General features: G+C 51.6%; 1 protein-coding gene across 1 annotated transcript in view; it reads left to right on the top strand.

Moving 5' to 3' along the window:
• Nucleotides 1-14739, top strand: part of Foxl2 (forkhead box L2) — a 52553-nt gene extending 37814 nt beyond the window's left edge. The window contains exons 4-5 of the mRNA XM_013034670.1: nt 13204-13378; nt 14608-14739. Of these exons, the coding sequence (XP_012890124.1) occupies nt 13204-13378; nt 14608-14739 (307 nt within the window). The remainder of the gene's footprint in view (nt 1-13203; nt 13379-14607) is intronic.
• Nucleotides 14740-15063: the final 324 nt, after the last annotated feature.

Genomic DNA, 15063 nt, shown 5'->3' with positions numbered 1-15063 from the left:
CCACCACCACCACCCCGATCTCCGGTGCCCCGCGCGCTGCTCCACCGGCCCAGGTCGCCAAGCCCCGCGCCCCACCGGCGCACACGCGCGCGCGCGCGTCCCGTCTACCTAGGCCTCGTCGTCTTCGTCGGTCGTCTACCGCCGGCGGGACCCGGATGCACGATCCGAGTCCCCAACCCCACCACACACACACTCACACCTCCCCTCAAAACACAGTCACCCAGGAGAAAAGAGAAGAGAGAGGAGCACGGACGAGCCGGGCCGTGGAGACGCCGCGCACGCACGCACGCACGCACGCGCACTCCGGCTGGACTCTCGGTTTCCCGCGCTCTGCCCGAACCCGGTCTCCCCCCCCCCACTCCACCCCACCCCACTCCGGGGAGGGGGTGCGCGCGGGCCCGACGGCCTCGGGGTGTGGGGGTTCAGAAGTCGCCCCTGGTGATGGAAAGGTGTCCAACCCGGGGAACACACCCCCCACTCTCCCCGCCGCAGACCCCGCCACCATCATCATCATCATCACCATCATCACCAGCACCCCATCATCCCGGACCTCGAAAGCCCATTGCTCCCCCTCTCTTCCCCCCAAAAAAACAAAAAGGGGGCCTTGGAGTTCTCTGCGCTGTGGACATCTCCAGACTCTGGCGACTGGAGTCTTGCTAAAGGGGAAAAAAGGAGAAAGAGAGAAATCGGTGAGACTTTTTAAAAGATACTACTAAAAATGTATATCTATTTCTAAGGAGGAAAAAAAATATTCACCGGGGAGGGGGAAGAAAAAGGAAAAAGAAAGAAACTGGTAAGGTTTTTGGTTTTGGGGTACCCCCCACACCTTTGGCTTGGCCTGGCGGTGATTGTGGTGTTCGTTCCATGGAGAAAGAAGCTTTTTTTTTTTCTTTTCTTTTCGCATCGTGTTCGTTCCTCAGTTTCTCTTCTGAGATAGAAAATGCAGTAGAATTTCTCCCACCACCACCACCTCCCACCAGGCTCCCCCCAAAAATCAGGCCTTCCGAGAGAGCTGTGTTGGGGAGGTGAGACCAGGAGAGCTGTGCAGAAGGAGGTCTGGTGTGGTTTTCTTGGGTTGGTTTTTTGGTTTTGGGGGGGGGTTGTTTGTCTGTCGATCGAACCCAGGGGAAGTTGATTCTCTCCTTCTCTGAAAAATAAAATAAAATAACATTAGAAGTAAAAGGAAGATTTTCCTTCCTCCATCTCCTCCGATGCCAGCCCCCATGCCTGGCCGGCTCACCAAAAACAAAAAACAAAACAGGGCAGGAAAAATCCTCCTCGATTTTCTTTTTCTTTTCTTTTCCCAAGGTCTTCTTTTCCCTCCCCTGCACCCAGGGAAGAAGAAATGTGAAACTTCGTGTCTCCCTGTCCAGCCCAGACAAGCTTTTCTGTGTTTGTGTGTGTGTGTGTGTGGCAGGGAGCTCACGGTCCTGAAAAGCCTTTGACCTGGTTGTTGTCCTGTATGTGTGTTTTGTTTTAAGGGACCAAATTTTCTAGACAGCACTTTTGTCTTAACTTGTGCGTGAGTGCACGCGCGCGTGTATGCCTTGTCGATTCCTGAATAAATTTTCGATGGTTTTTCTTTTGACACGGGGACTTAGCATTATTTCCCTTGCGCCCTACTTCAGCAGCTACATAAAAGCAAAAACGTTCTTCTCTCTCTCTCTCTCTCTCTCTCTCTCTCTCTCTCTCTCTCTCTCTCTCTCGGTCTCTTTCTCCCTCCCCTCCTCACCCTCTGCAGGAATGAGAGACTCTTAAAGGTGGCTGGCTTTTGCAGTTGGTGCTTTGTTTTCTTAGACTGTTTTCGGTGTTAATGCTCGTGGTGTGGAAGCTGTTTGACCTCAGCAGCCTTTTTGTCTGCTGTCGTTGGATAGCTAAGGGTGTCTATTCCTCCCTGCCACCCCCCTCCCCGCACCCATTTAGAGTCTGCCTCCTCCTAGGCATAAGGGCTGTATTATTATTATTATTATTATTATTATTATTATTATTGCTTACATACTTTTAAGGGTTTTGTTTCGTTTCGTTTCACCCTAGTATCACAGCTTTGAGGGCATTATTCTCGGTGCAAGCTCCTAGTTTCTTGGAGGAATGACCCATTGCTTGATTCTTGTTCTTCTTTTTTAATCGTCAGAAGTCATCCATGTTGAGGGTTTCAGAGGAGAACCGCATGAGACTATGGGACTCCAGAAATCAAATCCTGGGTCTTTCTCTTCCGGGACTGCGATCGATCTTCAAATAACAAATTAAGAACCAGGCTTCACTGTCTGCACATAAAGTATTTGACTCATTTGTAGCCTAAATTTCCCTCTGCCGCCGGGGGTGGGGGGTACAGATGAATGCCTGCCTTCATGTTTTTTTTTTTTAATTTTTGGATAGGATGACAGGTATGGTCTATCACGTTGTCCCTGGAACATAACAGCAATCAGATCCTCTGTTCTACCACCTTCCTCCTCCTCCTCCTCCTCCTCCTCCTCCTCCTCCTCGGCCTGGTCTCTGTAGCAAAGGTGGTTAACCTGAGCTGGAAACAGGGGTAACCCACAAGGATTTAAACTGTCAGATTAGCCCACCGAGGTTCAGGCTGTGGGAGTATCAGGTTGATTCGCTGCCCCAGGACTCTGTCTTCGTTCTGGCCACCGTAGAGACTTACAGGTAGTGTTTGATTGCCTGGCTGAAACGGGGACTGAAGCCTTCTGGGTAGAAGGCTTGGATTACCAGACTAGGAACCGAGGTTCTGTTGGGGCTGACAGTTTAAGAAGCTGGTGTGGCCTGCTGTGAGGGTGTTTCAGGGACCCCCTGCTGTTCCAGAGTCTGGGTAACACCGGGAGTTAAGAGAGAGCCATGCTGGGTGGTGTGAGCTGGCCGGCTGGCTCCTGCTTTCTGTGGTTGTGTATAGCCTGTGCCCCACTGCAAATGCATGCGTGCATTCATGCCCTGACCAGGTGACAGGCTAGGGGTGTGTGTGTGTGAGAGAGAGAGAGAGAGAGAGAGAGAGAGAGAGAGAGAGAGAGAGAGAGATTCACCTGCACAGAAGGCACCTACTGGGGGGGGATTGTAAACACCACATGGGTGACATGTAGGGGTGTCTCCTAGACCACGGTGAAGTCACACCTCCACCTCGTGGTGTGCGAACAGTCCTATATATATTCCCACCTTGCGGGTTCAAAACACAACTTGTCCTTCACCGGCCAGAGGCTCCCTGTTGCCGCCATTCCGGGGCTGTCTGTCTGTCTGTCTGTCTGTCTGTCTGTCCGTACTACCCCTACAGCTGTCATGCCTAATGAAAGAGGCCGGTCAGGACAGCCTCGGAGCCTAAGCCTCTCTCTGGTGGGCAGGTGGTTGCCCTCCTCCTGCAAATGGGGAAATGGGCTAAGCCGGACTCTGAGCCAAGGCAGGAAAGCTCCCCACCAAGTTAGGGGGTGAACTGAAGGGATCGCTGGGGTGAAGTGTTCGAAGGGATCGAGGAGGGAGCAGAGCCTAACAGCACTTTCAGAAAGCTCTGAATCTTGGCCCTTTCTTCCCCTCCACTGCGGTTTGAAGCGAGAGCAGACTTTCTTCACGTCTCCCGCCTGCCCGTCTTTCCTCTCCCTCGATGCGCTTCAATCGAAGAAGCTGAGTTAGACATTTTCCTCCGTGAGAACAAAAGTTAGTTAAAGAGAGTTCCTGACCTGCTAGTGTTCATACTTTAACAGATACAGTCCACCTTTGGATGGCCAGCAGGCCGTGTGTGTGTGTGTGTGTGTGTGTGTGTGTGTGTGTGTGTGTGAGTGATTGTATACGTAAATACATGGTGAATAGAATTCGGTACAAATGCTGATTTCTGAAGTCCTGGGTAATGAGTGGCTATACAAGAGTTGAAAGATGTATGTGTGTATGCGTGCGTGCATGTGTGTACAAATATCTTCTCCGTAACCACTGGTGCATTGAGCCCCTTGTGGGGGGATTTTTTGGTGGTGTGTGTGCCAATCCTGGGCACTGTTCCTGAGGGTTTTTTGGGGGGGGGTTGTTGTTGTTTGGTTTTTTTTGCTCAAAGCTAGCGCTCTACCCCTTGTAACCACAATTCCTCCACCTCCAGCTTTTTGATCTTTCATTGGAGATAAGAATCTCAGGACTTTCCTGCCCAGGCTGGCTTGGAACCCTTGATCCTCAGATCTCAGCCTCCTGAGTAGCTAGGATGACAGGCGCGAGCCACCAGCGCCCGGCCTCCCTTCGCGCGTAAATACAAGTTCTTTACTCCCACATCCCCTAAAATGGCCCAACATAAGTGGGTTGGGAGAGAGATACATGGTTCTCAGATGGGACTAGACTAAGAAAAGAAAGGAATGGAACTTAGGGAGCTGTAGGATGGCTCCCCAAAACTGTCCAGAGCTCCCACACACTCACGAAGAGTAACCTGGGCTCCTCACCCCAGGTTTGACTGGCAAGAAATTAAAAAAGAAAAATCTTTCACCAGAGGTTAGGTGCACCCAACCTTTTACCCAAGACAGAAAGATAGGGTATGTGGAGCCCCCTGGTGGTGGGTGGAAATTGGGGGGCAAGAGACCGTGGACCGGGAAACTTTCTAAGACTGAGCTCTGGAGACCCCCCTGGAGCATGCAAATCCCTGGTCTCCAGGAATGGATCCTAGGCTAGATTTTTTTTTTTAATTTTCCAAGCCCAAGAGCCCCTGCAAGGTCTCGACTTCGCTTGTCTACCGTGGGAGTGGCCCAGGGACCTGCCCTGTTGTCTTTGCCCCTCACTTTGTGGGGCCCCAGGTGCCTTTGGGGGCAACAAGGAGAATTGAGACCAGAAGCCCAGGCCTCAGTCCTCCGTGATGGAGGTCCCGGAGATTCTGGTCTAGGACATAGACGCTCTCAGCTCTGCCTTGGGGATAACCAGAAATGTGTGTGTTCTCAAACCCAAGTCTTTTTAAAACAATTTTTTTTCTTGGTGTTTTGTTTTGTGGTGTGGTGTGGTGCCAGGAACTGAGGTCTAAACTCAGACTTCCCACTGTCCCTGAGCTCCTTTGGCTCAAGACTGGTGTTTTACCACTTGAGCCACAGCTCCACTTCTGGTTTTTTATCTTAATTTTTCTGATTAATTGGGAATAAGAGTCACAGAGGTTTTCCTGCCTGGGCTGTACTTGGACCACAATCCTCAGATCTCAACCTCCGGAGTAGAAGGAGCTTGGATTACAGGCGTGAACCACCGGTGACAACGCGGCTCTGATTTGATGATGGACTTGATTTTGGGGCCCTGTCACCCCAAGGAGCAGGCCAGAGCCGGGTGAGAAAGATACAGGGGCTCGGTCTGTAACCCTAAGCAGAACATCCACGTTTCAGATTTCCCTTTTCTCATCAATAAAGTACAGATGATAGCATATATCTCAGAGGTGTCAAAAATATTTGAATATTCTCATTGAAAGTAGATGCTTGATGATGTTGTCCCATTAAGCAAAGACAGGAGGGAGGGAGAGAGGGAGGGAGAGAAAAGGGACAGAAAGGGAAGGGAAAGGAAGGGAAGGGGAGGGAAGCCTTTAGTAATAACTTCGGAAGAGTCCAAACAGCTTCCCTTACCCAAGCCTCCTCTGAGCACCCCAAGATCCCAGACAACCTTACCAGGATCCAGGCACAGGGGAGACTGCGTTCATCCTACACAGTTGTCGGCAGAAGGAGGAGTATCCTATTGCCCTTCCCAATAAACATCTTTACTCCCAGGGGCACCGAAGTGAACCCCATGAGCTGCCCTGTACTTCACCATGCAGGCCTTGCTGGCTTTCTTTGGAGAGAAAGGTCTGGCTGCACACCCCCCCAAGGGCAAGAGACCCAGAGGTCTTCCGTGGCCACCCTCCAGGATGCGATCGTGTTTACATTTGTCTTTCCTTTCCTTTTATTTTATCTTTTTTTTTTTCAAAAGAGCAGAAGGTAGCCACCCAAGGGGAGGTGGCCAGGGAGGTCAGCTGGGGGCAGGCACCGCGCTCCCCCCTCCTCGCCTTTGTGGAGAATCGGGAAACCTGAGGGGCAAACGCAGGAAGCGGGTTGAGCCGAGCTTCAGCCTACAGAGGCCCCGGCCTTGGGTGTGGCGGGCAGAGGAGGGCAGGGCAGGGCAGGAAGATGACCCAGGGTGTACTAGACCTGTCACAGGCCTGTGGGGTGTCAATGCGGGTGCAGATTCTCACTCGGATTCCCAGACGCCTGCTGAACCCCGCATTTCAGCCCCGAACAACAGCAGCAGCAACAAATCAGGGGCGAGGGGAAGAAACTTCGGGTGGTCTGTATGGAGGGCCTGGGAAAGGAAGCACCTCCCAAAGTCTCTAATCTCCCTGGACTGTGACCCCAAGATTCTCCCTGCTTCTCTCTGTACCCCATTCCCATAGGGAGACCAGCTCTGATGCCTCCCCCCCCCACGTTCAGATGCTAGCCTGCCCAGTCTCCTCTAGCATGAATAGTTGTATTCAATGGAATAAAACAAAAACCTCCTCCCCCTCCCCGCCTGGGGTTCTTGCTCTGTGTAAAAGAAAAAGAAAAGAAAGCAAAAAAAACCCAAAAAACAAAACAAAACAAAAAAAGTGGTTGACCAAGGTAGGCAGGAAAAAAAAAAAAAAGCAAAAAAAAAAAATCGTGATTTCCCCCCAGGAAACTTTCATTTCTGCTCTTTGCTCTTATTTTCTGGTAGGTTTCGAGGAGGGGCGGGGGAGAGAAGGAAATTTGACACATATTTAGACCAAAAAAAAAAAAAAAGCTATTCCCCCCCTCCCCTACAATCACCAAAGACTGTAAAGACGAGCTAAGAACCAGGAAACCAAGCCTTTGCCCGTGGTGACACTGAGTCTTTGTCTTCTTTCCTGAAGCCCCCAGGACAGCTGACCGCTGACCACAGGGGTCAGTGCCTGGGAGACCCAGGGAAGGAACGGGGAGGGAGGGGAAGGAGGCAGCGTTCACCCCAAACCAGGCAGGATCGGGGAGATCTGTAGCGCTCCGGCCTTGAGTTGAGGAATTTCCATTTTCCCCTCACACACCACCCCTCCCTGAGTTCTGCCACTCAATTCTTTTGGTTGTTGTCGGTGGTGGGGTGTTTTGTTTTTCTATTGAAAAACTCCAGAGAGGGTGAGGAGTAGAGACTCCCCACACACACACACACACACTGTCCTCACAAACCGAGTCAGGCTAAACTTCTTATTTTATTTTTTTCTGACACTGTCGTGTTGCTAACCCGCTGGGCTGAATGGGTGGGATTTGAACTCTGTCCCAGTGGATGCTTCTGTGCCTTGTGGATCGGATCATTCCGGGCCAGGCCTCCTCAAACACGCGCCACCCTTGCGGGTACCTGCAGAAAATCTGCAGAAAAGGCAGAGGAGAGTTTGTAAAGCCCAAAGTTTTTCTTCTTTTTCCTTAAGTCGGGGTGGGTGGTTCTACCACTTGAACCATACCTCCCCTACCAGCTTTGGGCGATTCATTGGAGATCAGAGTCTCCTAGATTTCCCTTCGTCCCCCTCTCCCACCTGCCCCCAACGCCCCCACCCCCAGACTGGCTTCAAACTATAATCCTCAGATCTCAGCCTCCTGAGTAGCTAGGATGACAGGCGGGAGAGCCAGTGATCCCGGCTCAGACATGGGATTTAAAAACCTTTTGTAGAGAGTGGGCCTGGGACAGCCCCCCCCAAAAAAAAATTGTCCCCCAGTTGCACCTGGGTAAAGTGAATGCAGGCAGACAAGAATCCCTTCCAAGGAAAAGGAGATCTGGGGAGGGAAACACCTCTCGGGTTTCCTAGACCTTCCAGTATATATCTTCCTAGCCAGAGCTGTAGTCCCCCCAAAGCACCCCAGAATTACATAGGCACCCTGCCCCTCCAGGCCTATGTGGTGTATAAACCCCCCGAGGCCCGCGTGGCTTCTCACCCTCTCCATTTCCTATTGGCTGCTCCCCCTCCCCAGGCAACCAGCACTGGGGTCGCTTGCCCCCCCCTCCCGAAACTGGAGGTGCCCACTGCCACCCCCCACCCGCAGATGAAAGATAAAGGATCCAGGCGCTGACCTAAAGACCCGGATCCGGCCTTTTCCGCACCCCCAGAGCTACACCCTCGAATCCACTTCCCCTGTAGCCGCTGACCCAGCGCCAGCCAAAGGCTGGGTAGAACTCGGTCTACAATGCACGTGTGGAATCTGGGTTGGGTATGCACAGGACTGCAGGGGTGTGTGTGTGTGTGTGTGTGTGTGTGTGTGTGTGTGTGTATGCGTGCGTGGACATGCATGAGTGCCTTTGTCATGTGTGTACCATGGCTGGCTGGTGTGCACACTGACATGTGAATGACATTTACAAATCGTACCTTACAAGGACACAGGCCTTACACTGGGTGTGTGTGTGTGTGTTTGCGCTGGGCCCTGGGGCTTGCATCCCTGAGCTTCTTTTTGCTTTCCCACTCGAACCACAGTACCACTTCCAGCTTTGTTGCTGTGGTTGTTCACTCGTGGGAGATAAGAGTCTGATGGACTTCAGGCTGCTTTTGATCCTCCGATCTCAGCCTCCAGCCCTTTCCAGGCAGTTGTCAGTTGACGAATCTGCCCTGGGACTGAGCTCTAAAAGGAGTCCCCTAGGATGGAGCGTACCCCACCCCCCTCTTCTCCACCCCAGCTGCCCAGGAGGCCCATTGTGACTCAAACAGGGTTCATTTGCAAATTCATTCTCGGGGGCTGGGCACTTCAGATCTAGCCAGAGTACCGGTCAGCTCTTCCGTGACTGTAGGGCTGTGACCCATGGCTAAGGGGGACCCCCCCAAAGCCTGTGAGGGGGGACAGGTCTGAAAGCCAGTTAGTCAAAGCCAGGAACCCAAGGACCCTAAGTCCTGCCAGACCAGAACCGAGGTTCTGAGCTCTAATGCCCCTGAGAGACTCCAGAGCTTCCAGCACTAACTCCCCAGTACTGAGCTGGAACCCCTAGTTAGGGGTATCTACCCTCCTACTTGTACCTTCCAGGACAATCACCTGGAGACAGACAGACAGACAGAGAGAGAGCACTAGGGCTTGAACTCAGGGCCTGGTCACTGTCTCCTTGCTTTTTTCCCCTCAAAGCTGGTGCTCTACTCCCTGAGCCACAACACCATGTGTGGTTAATTGGAGATAAGAAGAGATGTGGCCAAAAGGGAATGCTACTACACTCCGTTGGTGGTGGGAATGTAAACTGGTTCAACCAATCTGCAAAGTAGTCTGGAGGTTCCTCAAAAGACTAAACATAGAGAGCTTTCCATTCCCGCGCATTTAGCCAAACAAGGCCACACTAAAGCCACCAGCACAACTATGTTCACTGCAGCATTATTTACCATAGGTAAGATATGGAACCAACCCAGATGCCCCTCAGTAGATGAATGGATCAAGGGGAGATGGTATATATTCACAATGGAATTCTAGGCTTCCATCAGAAAGAAGGACCATTGGAGACAAGAGTCTCGCAGACTTTTTTTTTTTGCCAGTCCTGGGGCTTGATCTCAGGGCCTGGGCACTGTCTCTGATTTTCTTTTGCTCAAGGCTAGCATTCTACTGCTTGAGCCACAGTGCCACTTCCGGCTTTTCCTGTGTTATGTGGTACTGAGGAATCAAACCTAGGGCTTCATGCATGCTAGGCGAGCGCTCTACCACTGAGCCACATTCCTAGCCCCCACAGACCTTTTCTGACCTGGCTGGCTACAAACTATAGTCCTCAGATCTCAGCCTCCTGAGTAGCTAGGATGACAGGTGTGAGCCACCAACACCAGGCAGGAATATCCTTAGAAATGTTTCTGTACCTTTGTGATCTATTGCAGAATAACATGTATGACTGTGTAGAGTGTGGGGGTGGGGGGCTGCCCCAGGTGGCAGTGTTCAGCATCACCACCTCTCCTTGCCCCAATCTTGGGGATCCCTGGACAATCACACCTGCTCCCACAGAAGGCTGCCACTGGCTGAGGGAAGATGGAGGGGAGGGGGAGTCTCCACTCTGTGTTCAGACCCCTTTGCTCTCAGCTACCTCAGTGTTGATTGGGGTCCAGGTTTGTGACCAAGAGCCAGACCAGAGTCATCTGTAAACCCTACCTGACGGCAGGGCTTCTTGGCTGACGCCTGTAGTCCTTCACAGCCCAGGAGGCTGAGATCTGAGGATCAGGATTGGGGTTCCAAGCCAGCCTGGGCAGAAAAGTCTGCGAGACTTTTCTGTTCAATGAACCACCACCACCCCCCCCCAAAAAAAAAAACAGCTGGAAGTGGCACTGTGGTTCAAGTGGTAGAGCACCAGTCTTGAGCAAAATAAATAAGCTAAGGGACAATGCCTAGGCCCTGAGGTCAAGCCCTAGGACCACGCACGCACGCACGCACACACACACACACACACACACACACACACACACACACACAGCCTAGGACCAATCAACATTATACCTGAAGATCTGCCATGTCAGTACCTTGGCAAGCCAAATGCAGCCCCTGTCCTGGGTTTGCTGTGCGCCAGCCCTCCTAGCGATGTGGAAGAGATTGACAGTGCCTTCGCCGTGACCCGGAAGGAGTTGGTTCCTCTTCTCTGACCTGAATTGTGCAGCTGAGATCAGGCCTTCCACATCAAGCTCTTTTGTTGTTTTTTTTAAATGTTTTGGTACGTATTCAAGTTCACACTCCACCCAGCGTCTGAACAAAGAAAGCTTCCATGCACCAGCCATGGAGGTCTGTCTACCTCTACACAGTGGCTGGCGGTGGCTGGTCTGGGAGGGGGCGGGGGCTGCTGAAGTGACCCTCTACCTCAACTCCTGACCTTAATCATTCCCACACAAGCCTCCTGGCATCGAGCCTGGTCCAGGTTATCAGGGCTCTGCTCTAGGCCTCCAAAGGTAGAGACAATCAGCACCACTACCACCACCACTGCCCCCCCTCTCCTGGGCTCAGGCTGTTTAAACCACAACAGTTAAAACAGGAAAATCTGCAAGGCCTGCGTTCAGGAGGAATCCGGCTATTGTTGGGTCAAGAGATGATATTTTTTGTTCCTAAAATAAAAGTTACATTTGCTGCTTTAGACACGCACGTGCATGTGTGTGTGTGTGTGCGCACACACACACATACATACACACGCAAGCTCAGAAGGCAGCCAAAGCTGCCAAATGGGAAAGTTTCCTTTGCCATCCACGGTTGAGGCCCTCCAACAAGCCTGAATTTCGCTAGGCTTTGATGGGTACGTTCACAGACAAAGCTTTTGTTCATCTCTCAGGCAAAAACGAAAGGATTTCAAACTCCATTTCTCTTGCCAGACTCCAGTGGCTCATGCCTAGAATCCTAGCCATTTAAGAGAGGCTGAGATTGGAGGATCTGGGTTCAAAACCAGCCCCAGGCAGGAAAGACCATGAGACTCTTAACTCATTAAAATAATAGCTAAAAAAATAATAATAAAATAGCTAAAGCTAAAAAAAAAAGCTAGAGGTCTTGTTCAAATGGTAGAGTACCTGTCTAACAAGTGTGATTTAAATCCCAGTATTATAAAAAAAAAAACAAAAACAAAACAGAGTGGGGGGAGGGAAGGAATCCTTCTTCTAGAATTTATAGATAATAGAAACACCAGCTATATAATCTCAGCACTTGGGAAACAGAGGCAGGAAGGTCTTGAGTTCAAGGCCAGCCTGGGCTACATAGAAAGACTGTCACACAAAAAAACAAAACTAAGGGGCTGGGAAGGTGCCTCAGTGGTAGAGTGCTTGCCTCGCATGCATGAGGCCCTCGGTTCGATTCCTCAGTACCCCATAAGCAGAAAAAGCCGGAAGTGGCACTGTGGCCCAAGGGGTAGAGTGCTAGCCTTGAGCAAAAGAAGCTCAGGGACAGTGCCCAGGCCCTGAATTCAAGCCCCACGACTCTCTCTCACACACACACACACACACACACACAAAACCAACAATAAAACAACAGCTTTCAGAAACTAGCTGGAGAGGGGAAAGAGGTGGACAGGTGTAGCTCCACTGGTAGAATCCTTGTGTACCATGTGTAAGACTCAGGGTACATCCCCCTAGCCCGCCCCCCCAAAATAAATAAACTCCAAGGAAAGCAGGGAATCTAGGCAGATCATCAGTGGATGCATCTTACTAGCTAGCGGGGGCCCCACAGACACCTTCCTCTCCAAGTTCTCGGCCATCTGAACACCAGGGCCAGGATGGGAGGCCAGAGGCCTTGTTAGCCCTGTGTTGTATGTCAGATGACTTTTTTATTGCTATTATCAGTCATGGGTCTTGAACTCACGGCCTGAACGCTGTCCCTCAGCTCTTCAGCTCAAGGTGAGTGCTCTATCACTTGAGCCACAGCGCCACTTCTGGTTTTCTAGTGGTTCATTGGCGACAAAGAGTCTCACGGACTTTCCTGCCCCAGGCTGGCTTTGAACCACGATCCTCAGATCTCAGCCTCCTGAGTAGCTAGGATGACAGGAATGAACTACCAGTGCCTGGATGTCAGGTGACTTTTTAAAGACTGTCCCTGGACCAGTCATCAGCAGTGTTCACCTGCAAAATGCACATTGTGTGTGTGTGTGTGTGTGTGTGTGTGTGTGTGCGCGCACGCACACGCCAATCTTAGAGCTTAAACTCTGGGCCTGGATGCTGTCCCTGAGCTTTTGTGTTCAAGGCTGGTGCTCTACAATGTGGAATGGAGCCACAGCTCCACTTCTGGTTTTTTGGTAGTTCACTGGAGATAAGAGACCCTCCAAGTTTCCTGCCCGGGCTGGCTTTGAACCTTGATCCTCAGATCTCAGCCTCCTGAGTAGCTAGGATGACAGGCGTGAGCCACCGATGCCATCTACAAAGTGCAATCTCAGGTTCCACCATACCCCATCCTTCTTGGGAAATCACACTGGCTTGGGGGAGTGAGATTTGGGGGTGACCATGGCTAGCACCCCAAGGCAGAGGCCCCTCCAAGCGTAGAAGGCCAGCAGTCCCCGGGGTCCTCGGGCGGGTAGTTTCTGCGGGCAAGAATGACGGCCGTGAGATTCCGCTCTGACTGAGTTTGTTCCATTCCGGGAGGAATAATTTGTTTCGTATTGGAATCAAAGCGCCTCTCTTGGCTCTTCCGTTTTATCTCGGCCGCTCAAGGCCCCGTGGGAAGGGGGCTCAGCCAGGGCCCAACGGCTGCTTTCCATTAGGGCCAGCATGGTCTCCATTATAACGCCAGCTCCGTGCAAGAGTCTGTCCCTGCTAACGGGACGCAGCTGACCCTCCTTTGTGCCCTGACACTCCAGGGACCTGCCCCGCCCTACCCTGGTACAGATATCCCCACAGCTGGAAGAAGAACTGGGTGCCTGGAGCTCACCTAAGCCCTCAGTGCATGGACCTCAGCTCCACAACAGGGCTGTCATGGTGCCTGCCATTCAGACAGCATCCCCTCCAAGGGCACTGGAGGCCTATATCTGCTTGGTGAAAGGAAGTTCACAGGTCTCTGGAAATATAGGACCAAAGCCTACCAAAGGTGATGGGAGAGGAAGAAGATATTGCAGGGTATTTCAGTTTTGTCTGAAACCTAAACCAAACCCTGTCAACCTGGCTTTATTGTGACTCTGTGTGTGTGTGTGTGTGTGTGTGTGTTTGTGTGTGTGTGTGTGTTTGTGTGTGCCAGTCCTGGGGCTTGAACTTATGGTGGGCATTGTCCCTGAGCTCTTTTTGCTCAAGGTTAGCACTCCACTACTTTGAGCCACAGCTCCACTTACGGTTTTCTGGTGGTTCATTGAAGATAAGAGTCTCATGGACTTTCCTACCCAGGCTGGTTTCAAACCAGATCCTCAGATCTCAGCCTCCTGAGTAGCTAGGATGACAGATGTGAGCCACCAGTGCCTGGTAATGTTGTAGGTGTGTTGTTATTGTTGTTTTGTTGTTTTTTAAACTAGTTTGGCATCAACTGCACACATAGTCTAGCCTATCAACGTACAGAATATATTTTTTAATTTATTATTTGTTTGTTTGTCAGTCATGGGGCTTGAACTCAGGGCCTGGGCACTGTCCCTCAGCTCTTTAGCTCAAGGCAAGCGCTCTACCACTTGAGCCACAGCACCACTTCTAGTTTTTCTGGTTGTTCGTTGGAGGTAAGAATCTCACAGACTTTCCTGCCCAGGCTGGCTTTGAACCGCGATCCTCAGATCTCAGCCTCCTGAGTAGCTAGGATGACAGGTGTGAGCCACTGGCGCCTGGCTCAGAAAATTAAAAAAAAAAAAAAGAAAATCCATGTTAGACCAGTGGCTCACACCTGTCATCCTAGCTACTCAGGAGTCTGAGATCTGAGAATTGTGGTTCAAAGCCAGCCAGGGTAGGAAAGTCTGTGAAACACCTGTCTCCAATGAACCAGCAAAAGGTCAAAAGTGGACGTGTGGTTCAAGTGATAGAGCTTTGAGCCAAAAAAAAAAAAAGCCAAAGGAGAATTGCCCAGGCCCTGAGTTCAAGTCCTAGAAAAAGGAATAAAAAAGCCACAGGATGAGAGAGAAGAGAATTCCAGGACAGGCTCAACCACAAGAAAGCCCTGACTGATGCCTGGCCCTCCCAGTTCTGAGCAGGTGCAGCTCTGAGCAAGGGGGTGGGGAGAAGGGCCTCAGGACAGCCTGGCTGCAAGGGGAAAAAGGGGGTGTCCTCCGCTGAGAAATCCCCTGCACCTCAAGTTCTGCTGCTTAGAGAAGCCAGAAATCAGCTTCTCTCCCAGCATTCCCCAGGGCCTTGGGCTGCCCAGTGGCCGCATTTCAGGTGGTGCCACCATTGGCCACCAGGGGGCAGAGCAGAGCCGAAGTCGGTGACAGAAGGGTTGTGAGCAGGCAGGCTGCATTCACACACACACACACACACACACACACACACCACCTCACTCCACCCAGGGGCATGGCCTGGGTCAGGGAAAGGGGGGTTCCCACAAAAACTAAAGTCATGGACCGGGCGCTGGTGGCTCACACCTGTAATCCTAGCTACTCAGGAGGCTGAGATCTGAGGATGCCGGTTCAAAGCCAACCAGGGCAGGAGAGACCGTGAGACTCCTATCTCCAATAAACCACCACAAAACTGGAAGTGGCGCTGTAGCTCAAAGTGGTAGAGCGCTTGCCTTGAGCTGAAGAGCTGAGGGACAG

The sequence above is a fragment of the Dipodomys ordii genome, unplaced genomic scaffold (genome assembly GCF_000151885.1).
Source record: "Dipodomys ordii isolate 6190 unplaced genomic scaffold, Dord_2.0 Scaffold193, whole genome shotgun sequence".
Classification (NCBI taxonomy): domain Eukaryota; kingdom Metazoa; phylum Chordata; class Mammalia; order Rodentia; family Heteromyidae; genus Dipodomys; species Dipodomys ordii.
This window is presented reverse-complemented; position numbering and strand designations above follow the sequence as displayed.